General features: G+C 47.7%; 1 protein-coding gene across 1 annotated transcript in view; it reads left to right on the forward strand.

Moving 5' to 3' along the window:
* slit3 (slit homolog 3) overlaps positions 1-12,334 on the forward strand; it is a 102,883-nt gene extending 90,549 nt beyond the window's left edge. Inside the window, exons 7-14 of the mRNA XM_083685628.1 lie at positions 231-324; positions 711-848; positions 1,704-1,944; positions 3,586-3,716; positions 9,939-10,093; positions 10,630-10,927; positions 11,226-11,431; positions 11,792-12,334. Coding sequence (XP_083541754.1) covers positions 231-324; positions 711-848; positions 1,704-1,944; positions 3,586-3,716; positions 9,939-10,093; positions 10,630-10,927; positions 11,226-11,431; positions 11,792-12,033 — 1,505 coding nt within the window. The 3' untranslated portion in view covers positions 12,034-12,334. The remainder of the gene's footprint in view (positions 1-230; positions 325-710; positions 849-1,703; positions 1,945-3,585; positions 3,717-9,938; positions 10,094-10,629; positions 10,928-11,225; positions 11,432-11,791) is intronic.
* Positions 12,335-24,633: the final 12,299 nt, after the last annotated feature.

The following is a 24,633-nucleotide window of genomic DNA, read 5'->3' on the forward strand; positions in this document are numbered from 1 at the left end:
GTGAGGTCACCATCTCTCTGTTCAATTCAATTCAATTCGGTGATGCTTTATCGGTGTGACCTACCAAGGAACATTTTGACAACGTGCACATTACATTCGTAACTGATGAAGCTACATCGTAATAAGGGAAAGCTTTTTTTGAAGTAAGATATGGACATGTGACTTCTGCTCTGCTCCAACCCCCCACCCCACCCCACCCCTAAACAAAAACGTTGTCTTTATGTTCCCAGGGGACTTGTGTGAGGAGGTGGTGGACCCCTGCATGCAAGGTTTCGACCCCTGCCAGCACGACTCCAAGTGTGTCCTTCAGAACAGAGGTTACAGGTGAGTGGCCAGCAGCTCTCATGGGGGCGGGAATAGGTCAGAGGACAGAGGTCACCGGCCCCACAGGAAGTCGATACCCGGCGAGACACGTCAACCTAACTCCCCCATCACAACCTGTTCCTCAAAACCAATATCCAGCTCTTTCATGGCTCAAACCAGAAACAAACCAGTTTACTTGGCTGTGCTGTTCAAAATCACACTTTCGACCAGGCTACTGTTGTAAAAAATGCTTCCCGTTGAACATTTGGGAATAGATAAACGTAAAGTAACGTAAACATAAAGTAATATAGTTCCAAACCAGTTGAAACAGGCCGGTGGGGGGTTATGGAGAAAGTTACTGTTGTAACATTTGGTTTCCTTTGTTCCTGTTTCCTGTTTCCTGTCAGGTGTGAGTGTCTTCCAGGGTACGTGGGCCAGCACTGTGAGCAGGACTACAACGACTGTCTGGAGAACAAGTGTCAGCACGGCGCCGAGTGTGTGGATGCTGTCAACGGCTACACCTGCGTGTGTCAGGAGGGCTTCAGGTGAGAACACGGTACCCCATCACACTGCACACTGGTCTGATGTAGTCTCAATGCAGCTGGCTCCTCAATCCCCCTCCCTGCCTCGTCAGTCACCGGCTGTTGCGCACACACACACGGACGCAAGCAGGCGCGCGCACACACACACACACACACACACAGACACACACATACAGAAAATCTCACGCACACACACACATACACACACACACACACACACACACACACACACACACACACACACACATACAGAAAATGTCACGCACACACACACATACACACACACACACACACACACACAGCCAGAATGAGAGGAGCTACAGATGGTACTTTATTATACGCCACTTGGCTGTCTGGTCTGAGGCCTCTCCGCTTGGCTGTGTCCGTTCGTCTCGGCGGTGCGGCGTGGCAGATGAAGCTCCATGTGGCTAATTATAGCTCTCTGAGTGTGGGAGCGGCCTGTGGACGTGGGTGGGAGACATTCATGAGGCGTCACTGCCAACAAACAGCAGGATCACACCAAACAACATGGCCGCCGCCTCCGAGCCTAGCTGATGTCTCTGTCTGGAGCTTGTTATTGTTGTTTGTTGTTGTTTGTTGTTGTTGTTGTTGTTGTTGCGCCAGATCGAGGCGGTTGTGCGTGTCGTCATGCTCCTTGTGTCTTTGTAGTGGAGTGTGTGTTTTATGGTAAAGCGCGGTAGCTTCGTTCAGAAGACACGGGGATGTATTGTGTTTTGTTATATCGAGGCACTCTTCTGCCTCCGCAAGAATAATTCGGAAAATATCTAAACGTTCATATTTAAGACATGCGTGGAGGTACAGTGCATCACGTAACACACTCACTTTCCTCCTTTCCAGCGGTCTCTTCTGCGAGAACCCGCCCCCTATGATCCTGCTGCAGACCAGCCCGTGTGATCAGTCAGAGTGCCAGAACGGCGCCCAGTGTCTGGTGTTGGAGGGCGAGCCCGTGTGCCGCTGTCTGCCAGGCTTCTTCGGCGGCAAGTGCCACAAGATGGTGACGGTCCACCTGCTGGGCAAGGAGGCCTACGTGGAGCTGCCCAGCGCCAAGCTCCGTCCCTCCGTCCACATCTCCCTGCAGGTAGGACCCTTCACACCGTCGCCCCACCTGCATGTCACACGCATGTCACATGTATGTGCTGTACATCCATCTAGTGGTATTTTTTTAATATAATATTAATATTTTCTGTAGCGCCCTAAAAAATCCCATTCTTTAAGAAAAAAAAGGCATCACACTACGCCCTGAAATGAAAGCCGTTTGTGGTGATAAGAGTGGAATTTAGTGAGTCTTTCCTCAACACATCTTAGGACTTAATCACAGACACTCACCAAAGTGTTGCTCACCGGCCCCTTCCACACACCACTTAGACCATATAATGTTGCCCCCTTGGGAAGGTTAGGAGGGAGTGCTATGAAAAACGATCCCCCCCCCCCCCCTCCTCTCTCTCTCTTCGGTCTCCCCCTGCCATCTACAGCGTGGCGTCTGAACCCACACAGGGCACGGTCAGTGACGGTCGGTGATGGTGTGACATTATTAGAATGTCACCTTTTGTTCGCTAGCATGAATAATGTGTCCGTAGAGGATATCTATTATGGTAATAGAGCTGTGGCGTTAGCCGCGGCGCGCGGTTATCAGCGTAATCAACAAGATTGAGTCGCGGCGAAGGTTGCCTCTCCGAACTACAAATGAGCCAATGTGCTCGTCGGCAAGGTAGGTGAGGAGGATGTAATGTTAATTAAAAAGGAGGGGTAAAAATAGCTTGTTCTTAATCTCTGTGCGAAAAGGTGATGCAATGTGACTTTGAGTCTCGGACATTGGAGACTAAAGTAGCTGGGCAAGATGAGGAGGTTTCTAGAAACGGTTGGGTGAAATGTCTTTTGCTTTTTTGGATACAGAAGTCTACCTCCATCGTTGATACTGTACATTCCAGCGCGCAACATGGAAAGCATTACGCTATTTCAGATACCTAAAATGGGAGAATAGTGGTTCAAATCAAGGACGCGTCCAGTTGCTTGTCCAAGTGGCGACCAAGCAAAGCAAACATATCCGATAGCGTCTGTTTCCACTTGGAGAGGTCCTACACAGTTGTATATTCCCTTAAGTGCTAGGTACTGTACGGAATATTTCCCCTCCCTTTTCTGAAAGGAATCCTAATTGATATCCAACACCTGCTTTTCCAGAGTGTGGGCAGACTCGGGCCAAGCAGCTCCCAGGGTTCTGGCTGGCGTCCGTTAGAGCCAAACTAGTGAAAACTCTCCAGAGTCCTATTGGACTCTGGGTAAAAAAAAAAAAAAAAAAAAGGACCTCCACACTCCATAAATCGCTGCTTTCTCTCTCTCTGTCTCTCTCGCTCTGCTGTTAAAATGGGGGACCGCAGTAGTCTCTCCTCCAGCAGCTTGTTAGCAGGTGTCCTGTTTGATTCGGGCCGCTGAATGATGGAGTGTTAAGTGCTTAGCCCTACGGCCGTGTTTCCACTTGGTTAGTTTGCGTAACTGCGTGGCGTGTGTCTTGTTCAGTGTGTGTGGGAAGAGACGGTGTTTGTCCTCGTTTGTGTCTGCTCAAAGCAGACTTACTGACTCCCTCTCTCTCTCTTTCTGTTCCTTTCTATCTTACATTCTCTCTCCCTATTTCTCTCTCTCTCTCTCTCTCTCTCTCTCTCTCACTCAATCTCTCTGTCCCTCCCTCCCTCCTCCCTCCCTCCATTTCTCTCTCCCTCTACAGGTGGCTTCAGATAAGGACAACGGTATTCTGCTCTACAAGGAGGATCATGATCCTTTAGCTCTGGAGCTGTACCAGGGTCACATCCGTCTCATCTACGACATCGCAAACTACCCCCCAACTACTGTCTACAGGTTAGGATACACACACACACACATACACACACACACACACACGCACGCACGCATGCAGAGACATGTCTTTTTATTTATTTTTTGACATTTTTGACATTTAGCAGACATTTGTCTAAAGTAAGTGAATCATCTATACATCAATCATCATAAAAAACACACACACACACACACACACACACACACACACACACACACACACACAGTAAATATCCCAAACTATTTTCTCTGTCCACTAACAGACTTTGTGAAAATGTCCCAACCGCCTTACCTCTGCAACAAAAGTCTACTGCCTCTCCATGTTAAACCTCTCACAAAAGCCCCCATTCATCACGACTCAGGGCCAAAGACCCTTATAAGCCATCGAGGCACTGACCAGCTTAACGTATGATCCCTCTAATACTGTGGCATATGATAAAACCTGCTCTAGGTTACCATCAGTGGAGGCTGGTGGAGGTAGAAACACAACATGTTTCAAACCTTTCCTCATGCAATTCCATGCATTACAATGAGCCCGTCCTCCGATTTCTATCGCCGCCAGCCTCCCCTGCCTGTTTGTCTTTCCCTCCGGTGGGGGAGAGCCCCCACTGTTCTAACCTAAACACTACTCCTTCTCTCTGGCCTTCCCTCTGTCTAGCTAGCAGCTAGCCGCCGTGGCGCAGGGCTACGCTCAACTGAGCCCCTCAGATACACATAGCAGCTCTCTCCTGGGCTATCTCTCCCCAGACGGACCGCTGAGGGCTTTGTTGAGTCTGTCCCTACTGGTCCCTGTCTCCGGCCTGGTGGGCTAGCTTAGGTTAGAAAGGGGAGTTCAGTCCCTTTACTGTGGTCTCATAGCCCTGAGCTAGACACACACACACACATGCACACACACACACACACGCACACACACGCACATACACACACACATAAACTCTCTCTCTCTCTCTCTCTCTCTCTCTCACACACACACACATACACACACACACACACACACACACATAAACTCTCTCTCTCTCTCTCTCTCTCTCTCTCTCTCTCTCTGACACACACAGACACACACACACACACACACACACACATAAACTCTCTTTCTCTCTCTCTCTCTCTCTCTCTCTCTCTCTCTCACACACACACACACACACACACACACACACACACACACACACACGCACACATATAACCACAGAGACACACACGCTGAGCTGACCCCAGCGCCTCTGTCTGTGCCAGATTTGTTGCTATTGATCCGAGCGGTGTCTGGCTGCTCCTCTGTGCAGAGGGGACTCTTTGCTGCCGGCCCCAGGCGGGGAGGGGATCGATCGGCCCATCAAGGAGCTGCCCAGTAGAAAAATAACAGCTCCTCCCCAAGATGTGCTTGTTCACTCTGAGATCATCTTCATCAGCCACTGTATTGTACCCGGTTTTTTTGTGAGGGATGGGGGACAGGGGACTGGGGGCGGGGGAGGGGGCGGGAGTTATTCATACTATTGCCTTGTTTTTAGAAGGTATCGTATCGACAATGATGTTCTGTTAAGGGGCTGAATAGTTGAAATAAAGACATGCTCAAGGAAGTCTCAGTGCTTGAGCGTGGCACTCTCTCCCTCTCTCTCTCGTTCTAGTCGCTGTTCTCCGCCAGAGTGATGTAGCGCTGTGTGGCTTTGGCCCAGCCGAGCCCCATTGTCTTTGGGAAGCAGAACGAGGGATGGGAAGGATGGGGTGAGCCAGAGGAGAGGAGAGGGGATGGGAAAACAGCCCTCAGAGCGAAGAAGAGGAATTACCTCGGTCTGTTGCTATTAGCCTGACATGGGCCATGACACCGCCAGGCACAGCACAGTGGAATGGATAGTGTTAGCATAATGGAACCAGAGTAGGCCTCAGTCGGAGCCAGGGGCTCAATTTAACATGGGTCCCCACCCAATAATTGTGTTTATGGGTGAACTGTCAGGGGATGTTCCCTTAGATGAAGTTGAGCTGCTGTGTGAAAGGTGGAGATTGAGGTTGACCTTCACTGGGTCGGTGCATTCCTGAGCCCCCCCCCCCTGCCCCCCCCCCCTCTCTCTCTGCTTGAGCGGCTCACGACGGGAGCGCAACTTCAAATGGAGGGTGGGTCGTAAAGACGCGGCGGGAGGGGTTGTGGGGCAGGAGGGGAGTGGGGGGTGTGGAGGAAGAGGATGTTTCCTCTCCTGCAGCTCTTCTGGATGCCTGCAGGCTCCCCCCTGCCCTGCTGCGTCACAGCACACGCTGTGGGGGGAGGGAGGGAGTCGGACGGACCAATATCCAGTTACACAGACATACACACACACACACACACACACGCACACATCTGGAGCAGGAGGAGACAGGAGAGACAGCTCCAACGGAGAGGAGAGAGCACAGGGAGGAGAAGAGAGAGGGGTGAAGGGTGGAGGAGAGGTAATCACATGGGAATGAAGGGATTGTGGGTGGGTGGAGGAGTAAAACAGAAAAGAAAGGGAGAGTGGGCTGAGCTCAGAGGAAAGTGACAGATCAGACTTAGTCTGTGTGAAGTGAGGGGGGGGGGGGGGGGGTGGAGTCATGACCTGCATCACATGATTGGTGAGGGGGAGAGAGAGAGGGATGAGAGGGAAAGAGAGAGAGAGAGAAGGAGAGAGGATGGAAGGTAAAGGTAACTGAAGATAGAAGGGGAGGGGAGAGAGTGACAGGGAAAGATAGGAGAAGGATAATGGGAGAGAGAGAGAGAGAGAGAGAGAGAGAGAGAGGGATGAGAGGTGGAGGTAACAGGGGACAGGCCCTTTGGCCATCAGAGAGGTCTCATTAACATGAGATGAATGCCTGGGTCCATACGCCTTGTTAATGTCCTGCCCTTTACTAAATGCCACACTAATCCCTCTATTAGTTTTAGGGACCACGTCTGCAGTTATTCAGGAACGAGGGATGATGGAGGAAAGAAGGAGGGGAGGAAGGAGGGGAGGTATGGGGGGGTTGCATGGTAACATCACAGGAAATTGAAGGAGAACTTTACAATTGCGTCCCTTCTGCCCATGGATACAGTACATTATAGTCCCAAAAGGGCAATCTCCACGGTTTAAACCTTCAAGAGAATACCTTCAAGTATTGTCCATGTATTCTCTCTCTCTCTCTCTTCTCTTCTCTCTCTGATCCACTCAGCGTCAGTAGAAGATGTCTGTGATTGGAGTGCCACACTAGAACAGAATGGAGTGTCTTTTATCAGGCTGAGTCATAGAGGGACAAACACAGGCAGTATAGGAACACATTGGCGTAGCTGGCATAGGCCATAGAGGAGGGGGGGGGGGGGGGGGTGGAGCGAGAGGAGAGAGAAAGAGAGAGAGAGAGGAGGGAGGGAAGGAGCAGAGATTAAAGGAGAGGACAGAGATATTAAGGGTTGCTACAGCAAGCCAGCAACCTTCTTTGAGAACAGACACACACTCATACATACACACACACACACACACAAACAGGCGGCTCACAGGACAGCGCAGTATAACTCAGACAGTGTTGTGATGTTGTGTTTCGGCTACTGCAGCAACGTCCCCCAGAGGTCAGGACAGGGGAATGGAGTGTGGATGTGAGTGTGTGTGACATCTGGGCAGATAGATACACCAGCACCATAAAGGAGACCATGTTTAGCTCTGTCGTCTCGGCCAAGCGCAAGTCTACTCCTTTCAAGGGCATAGCTGACAACACAGGGCTGCTTTTCCACCTCGAGCAGTTGAAGATGGTTTAGATAGCTCCACAGACCCCTGTCACTAAGAGGAACCAGGCCCAGACAAGGCAACGTTGTCCCCCATTCCTGAGACCCCATACACTAAACAAGCTTGTAGCTCACCAGGACTCTTCTAAAGAAAACCTAATTGAGGTTGCAGCTGCAATCTGGAACTTTGTTAGCTGCCTGTCTGCATAACATCAATTGAAACCATGTCTGGTTTTAAGGGCTACATTGTAAGCAAATGATAGTGCTGGGTAATTTAATTTGGGAACGTAAATAGGTCTACCGGGTAGCTATTCCAGAAATCTTTCCCTGAGATAAAGGCACCGGTAATTGTTTCTAAGTTGCGTGTATGTGTCGTTTATAATGCGGTTTGTTCGGTTGGGGGAAAACAAAGTATTTGATTCTGTAGCTTGACAGGAAATTGACTTCCCGCGACGTGAAGTGGGACACGAGGCTCGGTGAAATCTGTGACGGCTCTCTGTTTGTTTTTATTGAATTCCATAATGGGGCCGCTTTAAAAGCTAATACTCAGGCCCGGGGCACACATCAAAGGCTGCCGTCCCCCCTCCTCCAAAACATATCATTGCCTCTGGAAAACTTCAGCTTGTCAAAACACAGACAAAGCCCCAATATTGGCAAAAGCTGTGAGGAAACTGGACTCTGCTCTGAATCTGCTGCACACCTCTGTGGACCTGGACTCTGCTGCCCCTCTGTGGTCGTCTGGTGTCACAGCAGGCTCCAAGTTCCTCTGTGTATCGCGTCACTTCACATGTCTTCTCCAGAGAGCATTAGCACCTTGTAGTGAGGGTTTGTCATTCGAAAGAGATACATGCAGAAGTAAGCCACTTGACAATTTTCTGTAGACCCTCTGCCTTCCCCTCCCCCCCCCCCCCTTCTCCCCCCAAACCCTCTTCTCACCCCAAACTCTTCTCACCCCCCTTTCGGCGAGGATGTGGGCTTTCAGAGTGCTGCTAATGAAAGACGGCTGTCAAAACCAGAGACAGTGGATGAAAATGTCATTAAAGTGTAATAAAACCGGACTTCCACGGCGGTATTTATGTATCGAATGGAGAGACTGGCGGGGCGGAAGGGGGAGGGGGAGGGGGAGGGTGGGTGAGAGGGGGGACGGGGGGGGGACAGGGGGGGATGGCGGTCTTGCAGGCAGACTGTTCGTTGTGTTGGTTGCAAAAAAGGTCTGCTTTCAGACGGAGAATTGAGTTACGGGCCCATAATGCGAACCACACATGAGTCTGGCGGTCGGGTCTAAGTTGTGCCAAGACCTTTTTCCAACCGTGGCCCAGTGCTGAGCTACGTTAGGTGGGGGTTGCGTGTCCTCACCTGTTGTCTTCTTGACACGCTCAGGACACCATCTGTCCCAACACGGGTCAGTCGTGATCATCGCCACAAGGATTCTCACTTGATTCACTGTTGTTTTCTGGCTGACATGTTTGGCCTGTGTTGCAGGAAGCAGTCAGGTTCCTGTCACTGCGCCACCTGTGGGCCATGGGGGAGTAGTGCATGTTCTGTCTGTGGCATGGCCTGCCTCCATAACTCACACTACATTTCTCCTGGCTGTTCATGCAATTACACTGCGATTGGACTGCTCTAGCAGCTGTCAGTCAAACATCTTATAACCAGCCAATAGGGGAGCCGTGGAAGAGAGGAGGAGCTTTGATGTTATGCTGTTTTTGGAAGAGGACCACAACCCAACAGCGGCTACAGTGGGTTCTCTCTGTTTTTGCTGTTTCTCGTTTTTCCCTTCTTATTTGGGTTAGGGGAGGAAGAGCTTGTTGTTGGGGCTGAGGAGAGCAGGGGGGGACAGAGGGAGCCGCACTCAACTTAACCACCCCGACCCCAGACCGCTCTCTCTCTCTCTCTCTCTCTCTCTCTCTCTCTCTCTCTCTCTCTCTCCCATGCTTCCAGAGAAAGGGCTTGCCAAACCACTGTCTCTAGCTGTCTGTAGCTGCCTGCCTGTCTTCCCTCCAGGAATAACCCTCTCCAGTTAGCTAACCTCTCAGTGCTGCTCTCAGCCTGAACCCATCTGGCCCCCCTACCCACCCACCCACCCACCACCACCACCTACCACTCAACCACCCCCCCACTCTCCTCACCGGGGCACGGGGGTCCCGCAAGGTCACCACCCCGAACAGCCTCAGACAAAAACACAACTTCTCCTGTTAATAGCACTCAAAGAGAGCTCTGGAACAAATCAACAGACAGAAACACATGGTGTGGTCCTCTACTGTACAAACCCAGTAGTACAGAATGTATCGTATGAAAGCAATGCCATTCTATCTCTCCTACCGTTGTCTCCCTCTCCCATGAGGTCATCATGCAAGAACTGCCATAGTCCTGCTAATGTCTGTTTTTAAATGAGTGTCCTTTTCTCTCCCTGTGTGTGTGTGTGTGTGTGTGTGTGTGTGTGTGTGTGTGTGTGTGTGTGTGTGTGCATGTGTGTGTGTGCCTGCGTGTGTGTGTGTGTGTGTGTGTGTGTGTGTGTGTGTGTGTGTGTGTGTGTGTGTGTGTGTATACAGCGTGGAGTCAGTGAATGATGGCCTGTTCCACCTGGTGGAGCTGCTGATCCAGAACCACTCTCTCAGTCTGGTGGTAGACAACGGTTCCCCCAAGAGCCTGGGCAAACTGCCCCGCCAGCCCTCCGTGGACCATAACACCCAGCTCTACGTCGGAGGTACGGCAGCATCCCCGGCAGCTTGGCCCGTACACAGCAGCTACACTGACCTGACATACTGGCCTACACTTTAGTTTACAGTACGGAAATCACCAGGTGTATACTTAGTTATGACATGTTTGTTAACCTGCGAAGTCCTGATGTGTTTACGTATTATGGTATATTGATTACAACACGCGTCATAGCTTTCATCTGGGAGTTACCAAATGTGATTATTTGGTCATTTGATTATTTCGTTATTTCAATGAATGGTTAACACTATAAAAAAAAAAAAAACATTGTTAGCATATGATTTCCTAATACATTGTACAGTGCAATAGGTAACCATTAGTAACAGAACTCTAAAACAAAGTGCAACCATATTTGTTATGCTATATCTCACGTTCGGCAACTTATTGTCCCACAAGGTGACCCTCTAACAGATGTCAGCTCGTCCTGTACTTATTCTCTCGTCTTCCCCCTATCCTCCTCTCCTCTCCTCATCCCCCATCCTCCTCTCCTCTCCTCATCCCCCGTCCCCCCGTCCTCCTCTCCAGGCGTGCCCTCAGCGGTGGTGGCGTCCGGGCTGCGATCAGGCCCAGACAGGAGTCCTCAGGCCTTCAACGGCTGCATCCACAACGTCAGGATCAACGGAGAGCTCCAGGACCTGGGGGCAGCGGCGGGCTCGCCACGCCTGGCAGAGGGCATCCTGCCCGGGTGCCACTCCTGCAGCGTGTGTGCCCAGGGCGCCTGTCGGCAGGGGGGGGAGACGGGGGTCACCTGTGAGTGCCCGTCCAGCCGCAGCGGGCCGCTGTGTGACCAGAGGAACGCGCCCAGCCCTTGTCAGGCCAGCAGGTGTGTTGCCTTCTGACTCACCTGCTTAGAGTCCTCATGAGCTGTCCCGTCACACACACATACACACGCACACGCACACGCACACGCACACGCACACGCACGCACGCACACACACACACACACACACACGCACACACACACACACACACAGTGCATTCATACTTACTCTACTCAAATGGACACTCCAATTAATGAGAAGACACTTACTCATATAGCTAAACATCACTAACACACACACACACATTTCACACACATTTGATTTCATCCAGTAACTGTTCCACCCTGTTCCCCTCCCCAGGTGTGTCCACGGCCTGTGTGTGCCTAAGGGCCAGTCCTACAGCTGCCAGTGTGCCGAGGGCTACACAGGCCAGTACTGTGACAGGAGAGAGGAGCCTCCGGCCTGTAGGGGGCACCATTGTGGCCAGGGGGAGTGTAGAGTGGCAGAGAGCGGTGAGCCTGCATGTCACTGCCAGCCCGGCTACACTGGCCCGACCTGTGACACAGGTGAGACACACACACCTACAGTACAATACACACCACACACCAACAGTACAATAAGCATCACACACCTACAGTACAATACACACCTCACACATACAATACACACCTCACACATACAATACACACCTCACACATACAATACACACCACACACATACAATACACACCACACACATACAATAAGAACCACACATATACACTGTTTAAACAAAGTACTAAACCTTTTTCATAATCCGTACAGTATAAGAATGAAGTAACTGACGTAGCAACTTCCCTATGTCCCTCCCTCCCTCCCCCCCCCCCCCCCCCCCCCCCGCCCTCCTCCCTCCCTCCCTCCCTCCCTCCCTCCCTCCTCCCCCCTCAGAGCTGACATGCCAGGGGGAGATGGTGCGTGAGCTGCTGAAGCGCCACCAGCCTATGAAGACCTGCACCTCCACCGCCAAGATCCCGAGGGTGGAGTGCCCGCGCACCTGCCACTCCGGCCTCTGCTGCGCCCCCACCAAGAGCCGGAGGCGGAAAGTGGTCTTCAAGTGCACCGACGGCACGTCGTACTCCGAGGAGATGGAGACCACCCTGGAGTGCGGCTGTGCCAAGTGCCCGTTGTAATCAACGCTGCTATGGAAACCGCCACAAAATGAAACATAAAGGGACCTGCTGCCAGAGAGCGAAAAAAGAAAATATATTGTAAAATAAAAACATAGAACTTATTTTTATTATGGGATTTTTTTTGTTGTTTTTTTGCTTTTTTTTTTTTTTTTAAGAAAAAGAGACTGATGATTTTGTTTTTAATATGTCGAATATATGTGTCATATGAGAAGTTATTTTGTACCTTAAGAAAAATACAACAAATACAGATTAACATTCCTGAAAGTATATGAATTTATATGTATGTATAAATCTATATAAATGTATACCCTAACCCAAGGATTTTATTTGCTCAGTGTATTGCATGTGTTTGTGAGTGTTGATGAGAGTGGAGGCTTTGGACACTTTAAATGTGGAGCAAGTTTCTGGGCCTAAAGACAGGCTGGAGAGAGGGAGAGGTTGGCACTGCCAGCTCCCCAAACCTAAGAAGAGGATGCCAGTCTTTCTTCTCACCTTCAGCTATGGAGGCAAAGAGAATGAACTGAACCACTGTGCTAACCAGCCTTATAATGGACTTCATCCCCCACCAGTGAGCTCCCGCTGAAGGATATTAACTCTTGTTCACAGAGCGATTGTTTATTTGTGCCATAGGAAAACCTTTTATTGTTGATGTTTGTTTATCGTTACACATGCGATTCTAGAGAAGAATGGGTGAGATGCCGGTTCTCCATGGTTCTCCTCTGTTAGCCAATGAACTCATTAGCCAATGATTCTGTACCATGTTTCTCTCTCTCTGTAACCTAAGTCCAGAAGGCTTGTAGTACACTCCCTGAGCTACCGCCTAGGCTTTAGCTCAGTCGGCTAATGCAGCATTGTGACGTGCAGGAGACCCAGGTTCGAATCCCGCCGGTCACACTACAGTAGTATCGGCAGTATGACTTGTTGTGGACATTGGCTCAGGTGGAGAGGACTTTCCACACATGCCTGACCTGAGGAATCATTGTTGGAATCATAACCGTCCATCACTACTAACACTATTAAATGCATAGAAGAAGCCCATAAACTACTGTATTGTTTACTTTATAGACACATTTGTTTACCACAGGAAGTGAGGTATCATCACAGGTGTCCCCTGTCAGTCATAAAACGCTCCTTTTATTGACAGTTTGGCAGTTAGAGATGGGCTGCGTTCAAGTCGATCACAAATTTGTGGAATGTTCAGATAGAAATATATTGTGTAGAACAGACATACCTCTCTCTGACAAGTCTCCCCTTCCAACCCATTGCCTCAATCATTGAACCAGATGCCTCAGGACAGATAGGGGGCGCACGCTCTACAACGTAAATGATTATATGTGAGATGCCTCCTATTTAAACCATTATAATAACGACTATATTATGTTGCCTGTAATATAAGTTGCACCCTCCAGACATAAGACTTTTCTGGTTTAAACATGAACTTGTGAGTGATGAAAATACTTATGTTGAATGTTGACATTAAACTACCATGAAACTACGCTCTATGTCTGAGTTATAATAATGTAGAAACTAATTTAGGGCTACTATTGTGGAGAATAGTTTTGAGTTTTGAGCCATATTCAAATGGTCAGTTTGCGTATGTTTGTGATTTCTTTCTTACTTTATTGTGTTTTTACATAATAACACAATAAGCGCAGTGTGCTCTCTCTCTCTCTCTCTCTCTCTCTCTCTCTCTCTCTCTCTCTCTCTCTCTCTCTCTCTCTCTCTCTCTCTCTCTCTCTCTCTCTCTCTCTCTACTGTCCATGAATAGTGGTGTATGTACCAGGTTGTGCCACAGATGCCGACCATCACCACTCAAGAGAACTGGGAAAACAGAGAGGGAGAGAGTGAGACATATTCTGATTAAAAAACAACAACAATCAAATGATTAATATTCTCTTATTACCAGGTTGCATTTTGGAATGAGACAATATGGACATTTTTGGGAAAGGCATTAGCAAAGTTGCGGCAATGTTGTATATATACATATACATATATACACATACATATACATATATACATATATATATAATATAATATTTACACCCTAAAAGAGCCACCTGGGGTCTGTCCAGACCCAGGTTGGTAGTTGGTAAGGGTTAATCTGAGTCTGGGATACCTCCCCAAAAGGAGAAAGTGATGCTGTGTAATATAAAAGGCCTTGCTCTTTCTTTAGCTTATCATATCATGGGAAAGTATTCATCATGTAATTATAATCCCTCATACAGCAGAAGATGTCATTGAAGGACTCACATCTGACACGTCTCTGTTGAATTATCGTGACAGCTACATACATTCATCATTTCTATTTCTGCGGTACTTTAATTTAAACAAACTGACAATCTATAATGAAAAGACACAAAATACAATTGTTTAAAAAAAAAAAGAACTTTGTGTTTTGCTTTATTTGATAGCCTGTGCTAGGGAACCAAGTATTTTGGAGCTCCTGGGGTACACCAAGGGGTGGCGTAGTTGAGAGTGTTACATATGCAGAGTGCATATTGGAAATACTGTTTCTATCAGAACATGGAGCCTTCTAAATTGGTTGTATACTGTAAATTATATTATTACTACCAATACTGGTATTATTATGAATTTGCAACATATAATGTGTGTGTTACCTGGACAATAATTCATTGGAGAATTTAAAGATACAAATAAATAAAACAATTTTTCACACAAAAAAAACATACATTTGAATGAATGAAGCTTCCTGAGGAACTATGGCGTTTCATGTAGTGGATGACGGTTTCACTGTTACAGTATCATGAGTGGTCTCAGGTTAATAGTGAGCAGACACAGCCTCTACTCAACCACCCTCGCCTTGTTCAAGGCGTTTCATCTGAGGTTTGAGTGTTGACAGCTGAGGGAGTTCTACCTGACAACTACTGTGAAGACTGACACCTGAGGACTGACGCCGTCTTTATCCAACTGATGCTTTACTCAACGTGGAATGACGCTGTCTTGACGAAGGTACAGTATGAGAACTGAGAGAGTTTAAAATGACAAGTGAGGCAGTATTGTGTGAGATTATTGTGTGAGACGTCCTAATATGGAATCCGTATTTGAATTTACCCTTTGGATAGTTTCATGAGCACAGACTCAAAGTCCTGCGCCAGCTCAGAGCAAGATTATTCATCATGTGTGCTGTTGCTTCATTGACACCACTAGATGGAGCCATCCACCAATCTGTCACGGAGGCACTGATGATCATTTGTAGTTAACATTGAGCTCTAGTTTTCAGCCATTCTAATTCTGAACAGGAAGCGCAATTAGATATGTATGTGTTACATAAACAGTAAATCTTTGATGTTGGATCATTATGTTGGAGAAAAACACATTGTGTTTATATTCTACAAAGTTAGAGACTGGTTACTCTGAGATCTGAATCTAAAAATGACAAAACAACAACAATTGGATAAAAAATGCAGAGGTCACGGTGGATTTCTAACCCTATTACTGCTGCTGATACGCTGAGGGACAAGAGGGGATTTAGAGCTTTATACAGATACAGATACGCAGGCAAGGAAATAGTCACGGATTAATGCAAATAATAACAATAATACCCAGGCTTTAATGGATGTTTGAAGTCTCTGACTTCCGCATGTTAATTACAATGGACTAAAGCCTTCCATGGGAGTCTTTACCCCGAGTGGCTCCACTCCACACGCTCCTGCTGAAGAGGGATTTTGTTTGTCCTTTTTGTGCTTTTCAACTCCCTTTGAAAAAGTTCACCCTCATTATGCGCACTAAGGAGTATGCCTCGGGAGAGTGGGTAGGGACGGTGGTATTCCCCAAGCGTCCCTCCCTCTCCCCAGGGGAACAGATAGGTAGCTATGACACTGCTTGGACCTGTTGGCTTGTGGGAGAGAATAACGCTTTTAATTCCTAAGCATTAACCAGGCATGTTCCCGTTCCCGTGCTACAGAGAGGTTATGGTGTCGTGGCAGTGAGTGAAAGGAATGAGCTGGGCTCTGATCGGGAGGGCCTCAAGGGAGAACAGGTTGTTTCTCTTCTTGTTTTCTCGTGAGACATGACATGAGAATGCACACTGCAAGGAAAATGATGCCTAGGATACAGTAGGCACTCTATGTCTCTATGTATACACCCACGCACATACAGTACCCAGCTACCACACACACCCACTGGCACATACATGATTTTCTTATCATATGCATTCTGTTCATAAAAAGTTCCTTCCTTTTTTCGCAGAGGAAACGGTAGAGGTGGGCTGTCTGCCTCCGTGAGGCGATGGGCTTTTGATGAGATTGGACCCGAAGTGTTAAAAAGTGATCTTGTTGACGGGAGAGCATGGCGGTCTGCGAAGGCGAGTTCCCACACCACAGCTGGCACCCAGGCAACATGACAGACAGGGCAGATGGTACCCAACTGGCACCGCAGCCAGCAGCCAAAACGCTCTCTGCTTTATGTTACATGCATCATATTGAAGAAGAATCGTCCACTCCATGTTTTCACTATTTGACATACTACGGTATTACCGCATGGACCATGTGACTAGCTGTATTTGTATCTTGAAGGTCACTTTGTTGTTCTATAATCATGTTGTGTGACGACTACGTTTTATCCAAGCCTGCTGTGTTCAAAGCAGCACGGTATCTCCATTTTGATCATTTCTGTCAGGCAGCTGCATGATCCGATGGTATCAAAGCTAACGTTGGTTTGGCTGTGGTGAGGGCGGTGGTCTGGACACTGTGAGGCAAGTTTAAAAAAACCCAAACAAAAACAATCTTCCGTCCCACAGCGAGCTCCTGTTTGGCACGGTTCACTCTCACTGCAGCTGGCTGCCTCAGAGAGCAGAGCCGCGGGAACGTGCTGGATGCCGTAACGTGGTTGACGACGTCATGTCCCACAGTCATGAGAATCATCTCCATCGGAGAACTTGGTGTCCCAATTGTCTTGACTTTATTCCTTGCATCTTCTCTCCAAGCTTCCTTCTTAAAGCGCATTAGAGGAACATACTAGAAGGGAGGAACCTTGGAAGTTCCCCACCAATGCATTTTAAGGAGGGAGTGAGGAGAGAGGAGTAGATGAAAGACTACTGGGACACAGGGAGACATCCAGTCAGATCGTACCTTCCTGTTTGCGTTACGCAAGAAGATCATTTCATCCATATGTGTTTTTTTAGGTACCATAGTCAGCGCCATGGGTGTTGTAGAAGCTTTCGACTAACCATTGTGATATTCCGCTATCATTCCACAAGCAAACTGCAAAATGGCTGCACATTTTTGTGGTCATTTGATTTGCCTCTAAAATGTCCCAAGCCATTGTCAGCCACAGCGATGTCTTCTTGGTAGATTAGTTTGGAGTAGCGTGGCAATTGATTTGGTCCAGCATAGGAGGCTGTGCTGTAGGAAATGAGGCAAGAGTACTTCTCTGGAAAATCGGCCTGTCCTAACGGGCCAATATCCCTGCCTGGGCCCCTGTCAGAGAGCTGACAGCTGGGCACTTTCCAGTCCGCCGAGCCCTTCCGGCCTGGGACAGGAAGCAGGCCGCCTGCCCCTGGCTTCGGCTCGACTGGCTCTACTGGCCTGCGCTGGTCACCCTCTTCTCTGTCTTGCACCCTGGGGAGCTCACACACACCCACCCACAGCAGCTGGACTCACACACACACCCACCCACCCACAGCAGCTGGACTCACACCCCCACACACATACTGTACAGTACATACATGCACACACATACATGCATAGAGTACTCTCTATACGCACTCTCTCACACACACACACACACACACACACACACACACACACACACACACACACACACACACACACACACTCACACACACATACACGCGTTGTGTGGAATCTTCTTGAACATGACCATACAGCCTACCAATCAATGGCCACAGGGGCTCTGCTCTCCTACTCAATAGCTTTAAAAAAATAAAATAAAAATGGAGAACCTGTGCTTGTTAGAAAGTGCTGAGAGACCATAAAAAAACATTAAAAACCTGCGTGTTTGATGAGGTTGCGATCGTATTGGACCATAGAGGACAAGGCGTCGTGGTGAGGAGTTGAAAGTCAGTCATTTCAGGCTTTGAAGAGTGTGAAGCTACTGCAGCAGGGGAGCTAGATCACCTGCCTGTGGCTCGTCCACTGTGACAGGCTCCCATCACCTCCCAGCACCCTTCCACTAGCTGCCATCTGTTCCTGTCCTTACCAGTCAAGATGGCCGCCCGCTCGCCAGCTGCACGAGCCCAGGAGACCACCGAGTCACAGGCCCGTGCACTGTGCAATCACACAGGCCAGGACACAAAAGGGAGGTCAGCTACATGACACAAACTCTTCAGTTCAGATAGCTTGTTCTAGCAACAGGGATTGAAATTGTTTAATTGTTAATTGCTGTTGTTGTTATTGATGTTGTGAAATACACTCAGTTGGTGAAATAGGCCGTTCACAGGCATTTATTAACCAGGGCGTTTTTTTTTAATATACTGTTCATCCAAGAAGCTGTTGGGCGGATTTCTTTGTTGTGTGACATAGTTGCGTAACACACGGTATTCTGGTAAACAGGTTTAGTGTCGTTCATCATTTCTGAACAACAACTTGTCAAAGATGAAAATGGTGAGTTGTTGTTCAAAGACGGCTTAAAAAAAAAAAAAGGAATGCTTTGATACAAGAGGAGAGACCGCGGTCACACAATAGAGAATATGACCATGAAGGCTGAGTCAGAGGGTTTTTTGTTTTTTGGTCATTGTCACAGAGCAGCGTCCCACGCTCGATCTGAGACCCAACTTGAACTCTCTGGGCACAAGGCAAATATGTGCAGCTTGCTATACAAAGAGTTTCCAAATACGCTGATCAGCTCCAAGATGGGATGTGTTGCACAGGCTTTTACTTCAGTGAACAAACACTATAGAAAAAAAACCCGATTCAAACTTCTGTGGAGTTAGGGCTACATGTTCACATGGTTAAATTAAAACAGCACCGTAGTTATTTACAGACTCATAGTTATTTACAGACTCATAGTTATTTACAGAGGATCCACAATATTCATAATGTTACAGGTAGTAAGGAGTTATTGCATCTACTACTATTGAAAATCAATGTCTGAAAAACACAATTCCCAGTTGTAAATTAGCATGTTTTGTTTTAATTACCATATCTGTATTTCATATTAATGATCTTCCCATGATGCACATGACAAGGCTGGCATCCGCCGGGAATAATGTCTCAATCCCAGAATGCAGTGCGATGTAACCTTGCTTTGGATCTGCAGGGGTCTGACAGCAGTGACAGACCCATATCACTGATATAGAAACACTGAGGTTTATGTGCTCTACAGTATGTCTACGACCCCGTACACAGCTGTATGACATCATCAGTCTTCAGAATGGGGGGTGGAGAGGAGGGGGGGCAGGGGGGCAGGGGGGTAGGAGGACATCAGGTGGTGGCTGTTGCTGGTGCTGCATCCACTTGGCTTCCATCAAGGCACACCTGCCTGCCGCTGCTAAAGAGCCAGTCTGTTCCTGTTACACGGACACGCCACAGATCGAGGTAACCCATTGAGAGAGGGAGAGAGAGAGAGAGAGAGAGAGAGAGAGAGAGAGAGAGAGAGAGAGAGAGAGAGAGAGAGAGAGAGAGAGAGAGAGAGAGAGAGAGAGAGAGAGAGAGAGAGAGAGATGATTCATACCACCATCCCTGCTGGTAGTGGTTAGTGGTAGTCTAGTTCTTGGTTAAAGATGAGAGAAGCAATGACAGATTAACATCATGATCTTTGTAATAATAATAATAATAATAATAATAATAACGACCTTGAAGCATGACTGTGGAGAGACAGAGTCAGTGGAATGACTCGTTATTAACTGCATGTTGACATTACGCTCCAAATGTAACCAACATCAGTGGTTATATGCATAGATGTTCGCAAAGCACCAATTGTGTCAAGCCATGATGCTGTCGTCGGGTAGAATGACCCCGTTTTAGATTTGACGGTTCATAGTCCTGATTACATCGCTGGGAACGGTGATTTTGGTCCAAACCAATAACAGTAAAAGCAAATGGACGTCATTAAGTGTGTTAACCATGCAGTAGATGGAGAGAGCATCTGAGACTCAGCTGACTAGCTGGTGCTTTACGACATGTACAGTCATTACAAGGTCTGATACAGGGGAGGCTGGTGGAGGCAGAAATCGGAGGACAGGCTGATTGGAATGCATGGAATGGAATGAGGAATCGTATCGAATGCACATGTTTGATACTATTCCTTATTCCATTCCATGCATTACAATGAGCCCGTCATCCGATGTCTACCTCCACCAGCTTCCACTGATGTACAGTCATTACAAGGTCTGATATAACGCTGATCTTATAATTCTGGTCATATAGCGATGATCATATAACGATGATCATAAAACGATGATCATATAACGATGATCATATAACGCTGATCACATTCCACAACTACGCCTCTCATCCTCCGGGCCTGGCCAAGGCTTTTTACTTCCTTTCCCCCATTCATTCATTCATACCCTCCCTCCTTATCTTAATTCCCAACGGCATGTGAGTTGTGTTTTCCTCGGATGACTGCGATCCCTATCAGTCATCTAAAGCAGTCCCAATGAAAAAGCATTTTTCTTCTTTTTTTTTCTGTGTGTTTTATAATCCCTCGGCTGCCTTGTGTAATCTCAGCTGCCAAGATGCGGGTGCGCTCTTCGCCCTTCTGATCGCTGTCTTGTCAGATTAGTTGCACAGCGGCTGAGAGTCTAGCGTCCGTGTCCTTGAAGACAAACAGGGGCTGAGGCTGGGACTAGGGCTGGGACTAGGGCTGAGGCTGAGGCTGAGGCTGGGGCTGGGGCTGAGGCTGGGGCTGGGGCTGGGGCTGAGGCTGGGGCTGGGACTAGGACTGAGGCTGAGGCTGAGGCTGGGGCTGGGGCTGGGGCTGGGGCTGGGACTAGGGCTGGGGCTGGGGCTGGGGCTGAGGCTGGGGCTGGGGCTGGGGCTGAGGCTGGGGCTGAGGCTGGGGCTGGGGCTGAGGCTGAGGCTGGGGCTGGGGCTGGGGCTGGGGCTGGGGCTGGGGCTGAGGCTGGGGCTGGGGCTTTGGGGAGGGTGAGTAAGGATTGAGATAAACTCTTCATTTGACCTCTGTCTGACGGGGGTTGACTGGGGGGAGTAAATCTAAGCCACATCGTCGGTCGATATGGATTCATGTCTCAAGGGCGGCAAACTATATCACCTGTCTAGCGACATAAAACGTTCACGTAAATCTGGCTGCATCCACACTTACGCAAAATCGTACATTTGCTTAATGTACATTCCAGGGCCTATAATGTTTGTGACAAAGGATGGATCATCTCCTACATGTTCTTCGTTTCTTTCCTCTTTTTGCATAGGTAACGGTGGGGGCTGTGTGTACTGGTTCTCTACTTGAGGGGTGGGCGATATTCTCTGTGTGAGGGGGTTGATGACAGGTACCCTCCCTCACCAACCCCCCCCCCCCCCCTCCCTCAGCTCAAGGACACGGCATCCTCTCCGTGTGTATGACCCAAAGCACAGCAGCAGCACAGCACAACACGCCTCCTAGCATTGGTTCCCATCATGCACTCTGATTTATCCCCTCCTAATCCCCCAAGGACTCCGGCCGCCTGCCTTCCGGCCAGCTGCTCGCTGGGATGAGGAAGAAAGCCATTAAAGGCCCATTACAACACATCATTTACCATGTGGACCCATGGAGCAACCTGGGGAAACCTGGGGAAACGCAGTCCCCTATGGAACCAGTCTGACCCTCCAACGTGCATTTTGCTTTCTTGCGCTTTTTTTCCTCCCTGTTTTGTCCAGATTTGAAGATTTCTTTCAGTTTGAGATGTTTCGCTCAGTTTTGTTTCCTTCTCAGGGGTGCTTGTTTGAAGGACATTTGGACTTTGGGCGCTGTTCAAAGCTGTGGTCGTTATGGCAGTGAAGCCTGCTGCAGCACATTGGAAATCTGACCATTGAAACAGCGCAGGCTGTCATGGAAAAGCTGTAGAACGGAGAGGACGGTGCCAAAGCATCATCGATTTACGATAGCGCATAAAAGCTGTCAACAAGAAAAGAAAAAATAGCACCAATTATCTCCCCATTTGGCAGTTCCCGCTCTTTCAGATTAATTCTTCAAGTAAGCAGTTGATTAGTAATTGAGTAATGATTGAGAGCAGGCCAGAGGCAGGTTAGTTCAGGCCTCAGCAGAGAGAATGTATTTGCATTGACGTAGCCAATAGAATTAGAATGAACAGAACATTCCCCATATCCCACTCTCTAACATTCTCTGGTGGAAGGACCAGCTGGCATCCTTATTGGCATCTCTGACAATAACTGATCATTCCCAAAGCAATTATGCATCCAACTCTATGTTTGATGTACCAGCCCAATTTCTGTTCGGTCTGAGGGGATGTGTCAGTTCTATTGATTCTATTTCTATAAATGAGCCATTGTGTAGGTGTCACTCGGGCTAATGGCTGTTATCTCAGCAGTGCCAAACCCATTTTACAACATCTATCTGCTGCCTCATACAGTACAGTACATACTGGTATTGGTTAATCATAAGGGTTTCAAAGCAGAGGTTATTCAACCAGCCAGGGCTGTGCTACTCGTTCTAAAGACAGGAACCACATACCTAGCTAGGTGAATAGACCTGGGACATGCCTGAACACAGCACACACCCCAACAATTACTGAGATTGGGAGAGACATGCATGGACCGTGACAATGCTAAACAAAATAAGGCCGACTTTGCAAGTCAAAAAGCCATGTGGTGGAATGATACACTATTGCGTGATCATACTTGGCTTAATGCCTGCCCAGTGCTTAACTGCTCAGAAAGATTCCCACTTACCTGGACTCCATCTGGATTATCAACATATGTAACTTTCCTTTCTCCTTGCCTTTGTTGACATTGGTTTTGGTTTCTGATCTGCTGCCAGCCTAAGAACTCAAATTTGATAAACGAGGAAGGAAGGGATCATTGTCCACCATTTCCTACATCCTTTTTCCAAGGAAGCATCCATCCTTACCTTGAAATCTGTCTCATTTTCAAACGAGGGGTCAAGGGAAAGTCACTAGAGGAAAAAATACGTTAGCATTCTAATTGTATAAACATTTCAAATCCACCTTGGTACTTTTACTCATCTTTACTTTGTTGTTGTTCATGTAGGCCTATGTTGTCTGTTGGTGACATTGCTGACCTTCCCGACCCTCCCAGTGCTGGCAGGCTGAGTTTGGCCCTCATCACTCTCCCAATTAGCCGGTATCATCTGTCTGTGTTGACTCGGGGCGATGACTCAGCGGCCAATCGTCTGCTCTGTCTTGGCTGACTGAGAACAGGTGGGCTTCCCTCCACTCATGATCATGAAGGGGACCGCCACCACCACCCAGCTATGGCCAACCTGTCATTAGCCAGGGCATGACCCCAGACGACAAACACAACCGTTTTCTACCCTTTGAAAGTTCCGATTTGTTTGTTTGCAGTGTTGCAGATTGTAAAGAGCTATTGCTGTGTGTTCTACTTCTTAGATGTCTACAGAAAAAACAACATAATGATCGTAAAAAACACCAATATTGTGTGTGTGTGTGTGTGTGTGTGTGTGTGTGTGTGTGTGTGTGTGCACGTGCACATGTGTGCATGAAATCAACTATTTTTGTGGTTTGCTGTTTACGGAAAAAAAACATGTTCTTGTTGTCAAGGGAGGATCAAGCACCTTTTCTTACATGGAGACACACCTATGGAGAAATACTAGGACTGCCCTTGAGCACTTAGGTTTGCTGTGATATAACAGGGGCAGTCTGAAGTACAGAATAATTAAATTCATTATATAACAATTTCCAAGAAAAGCTCCAGGCCATCATTCTAGAGAACTTAGACATCATTCACATTCACATTTTAAAGAGGCACTCTGGGATTGGTACATTGATTTTCTTTATTTTTAAATTAATTATATATATAGCCATTGATTCTTGAAAAAATCTAATTTATCTAATTTATCTAAACCTGAACTTATTTCAACTGTCTTAACCCATCTGAACCCAAACTATAAGCTTCTTTTTTTTCTCCATTGTTTGTAAACTATGTAATTGAAAACAAACACTGTATTGCTTCAAAACATGGTTACAACTAGCATTTGGATCCATTGCATCCATAGTTCCATCTATGAATTTGAGAGTGGTTATATTTCTCCAGGCCCATCCCTCAGCTGTGTACTAAAAGAGTGACTGGGAGACCGCTTTGTTATTGTTTGAATCACAGATTGCCCCTTGAAGTGATAATTGACCCTCTTATAACCTCTCCTATGAGATGCAGCTGGCTAACACAGGGGTGGTAGATTAGTCCAAGGCTTGTTTTGAATAGGCTGTATGAAATTAGCAATAGTGCCAAAGGTCATGATTCATTCTGTTATGCAAGATGTATTCCGCAGCTCTAAACAGCTGCATTTTGCTCAGTCCCACCGATATCACTGTCACATGTTCTTAATAGATACTACTAATAATAATAATCATAATAATAATACATTTTATTTGTAACACACTTATCATAGAACATCTCAGTCACTGTTCAAACCATTCCACTACAAACAGCCTCACAACACAGCAAAGCTCCTCCAAACCTGATA

This window comes from Argentina silus (genome assembly GCF_951799395.1).
Source record: "Argentina silus genome assembly, chromosome: 15".
Classification (NCBI taxonomy): domain Eukaryota; kingdom Metazoa; phylum Chordata; class Actinopteri; order Argentiniformes; family Argentinidae; genus Argentina; species Argentina silus.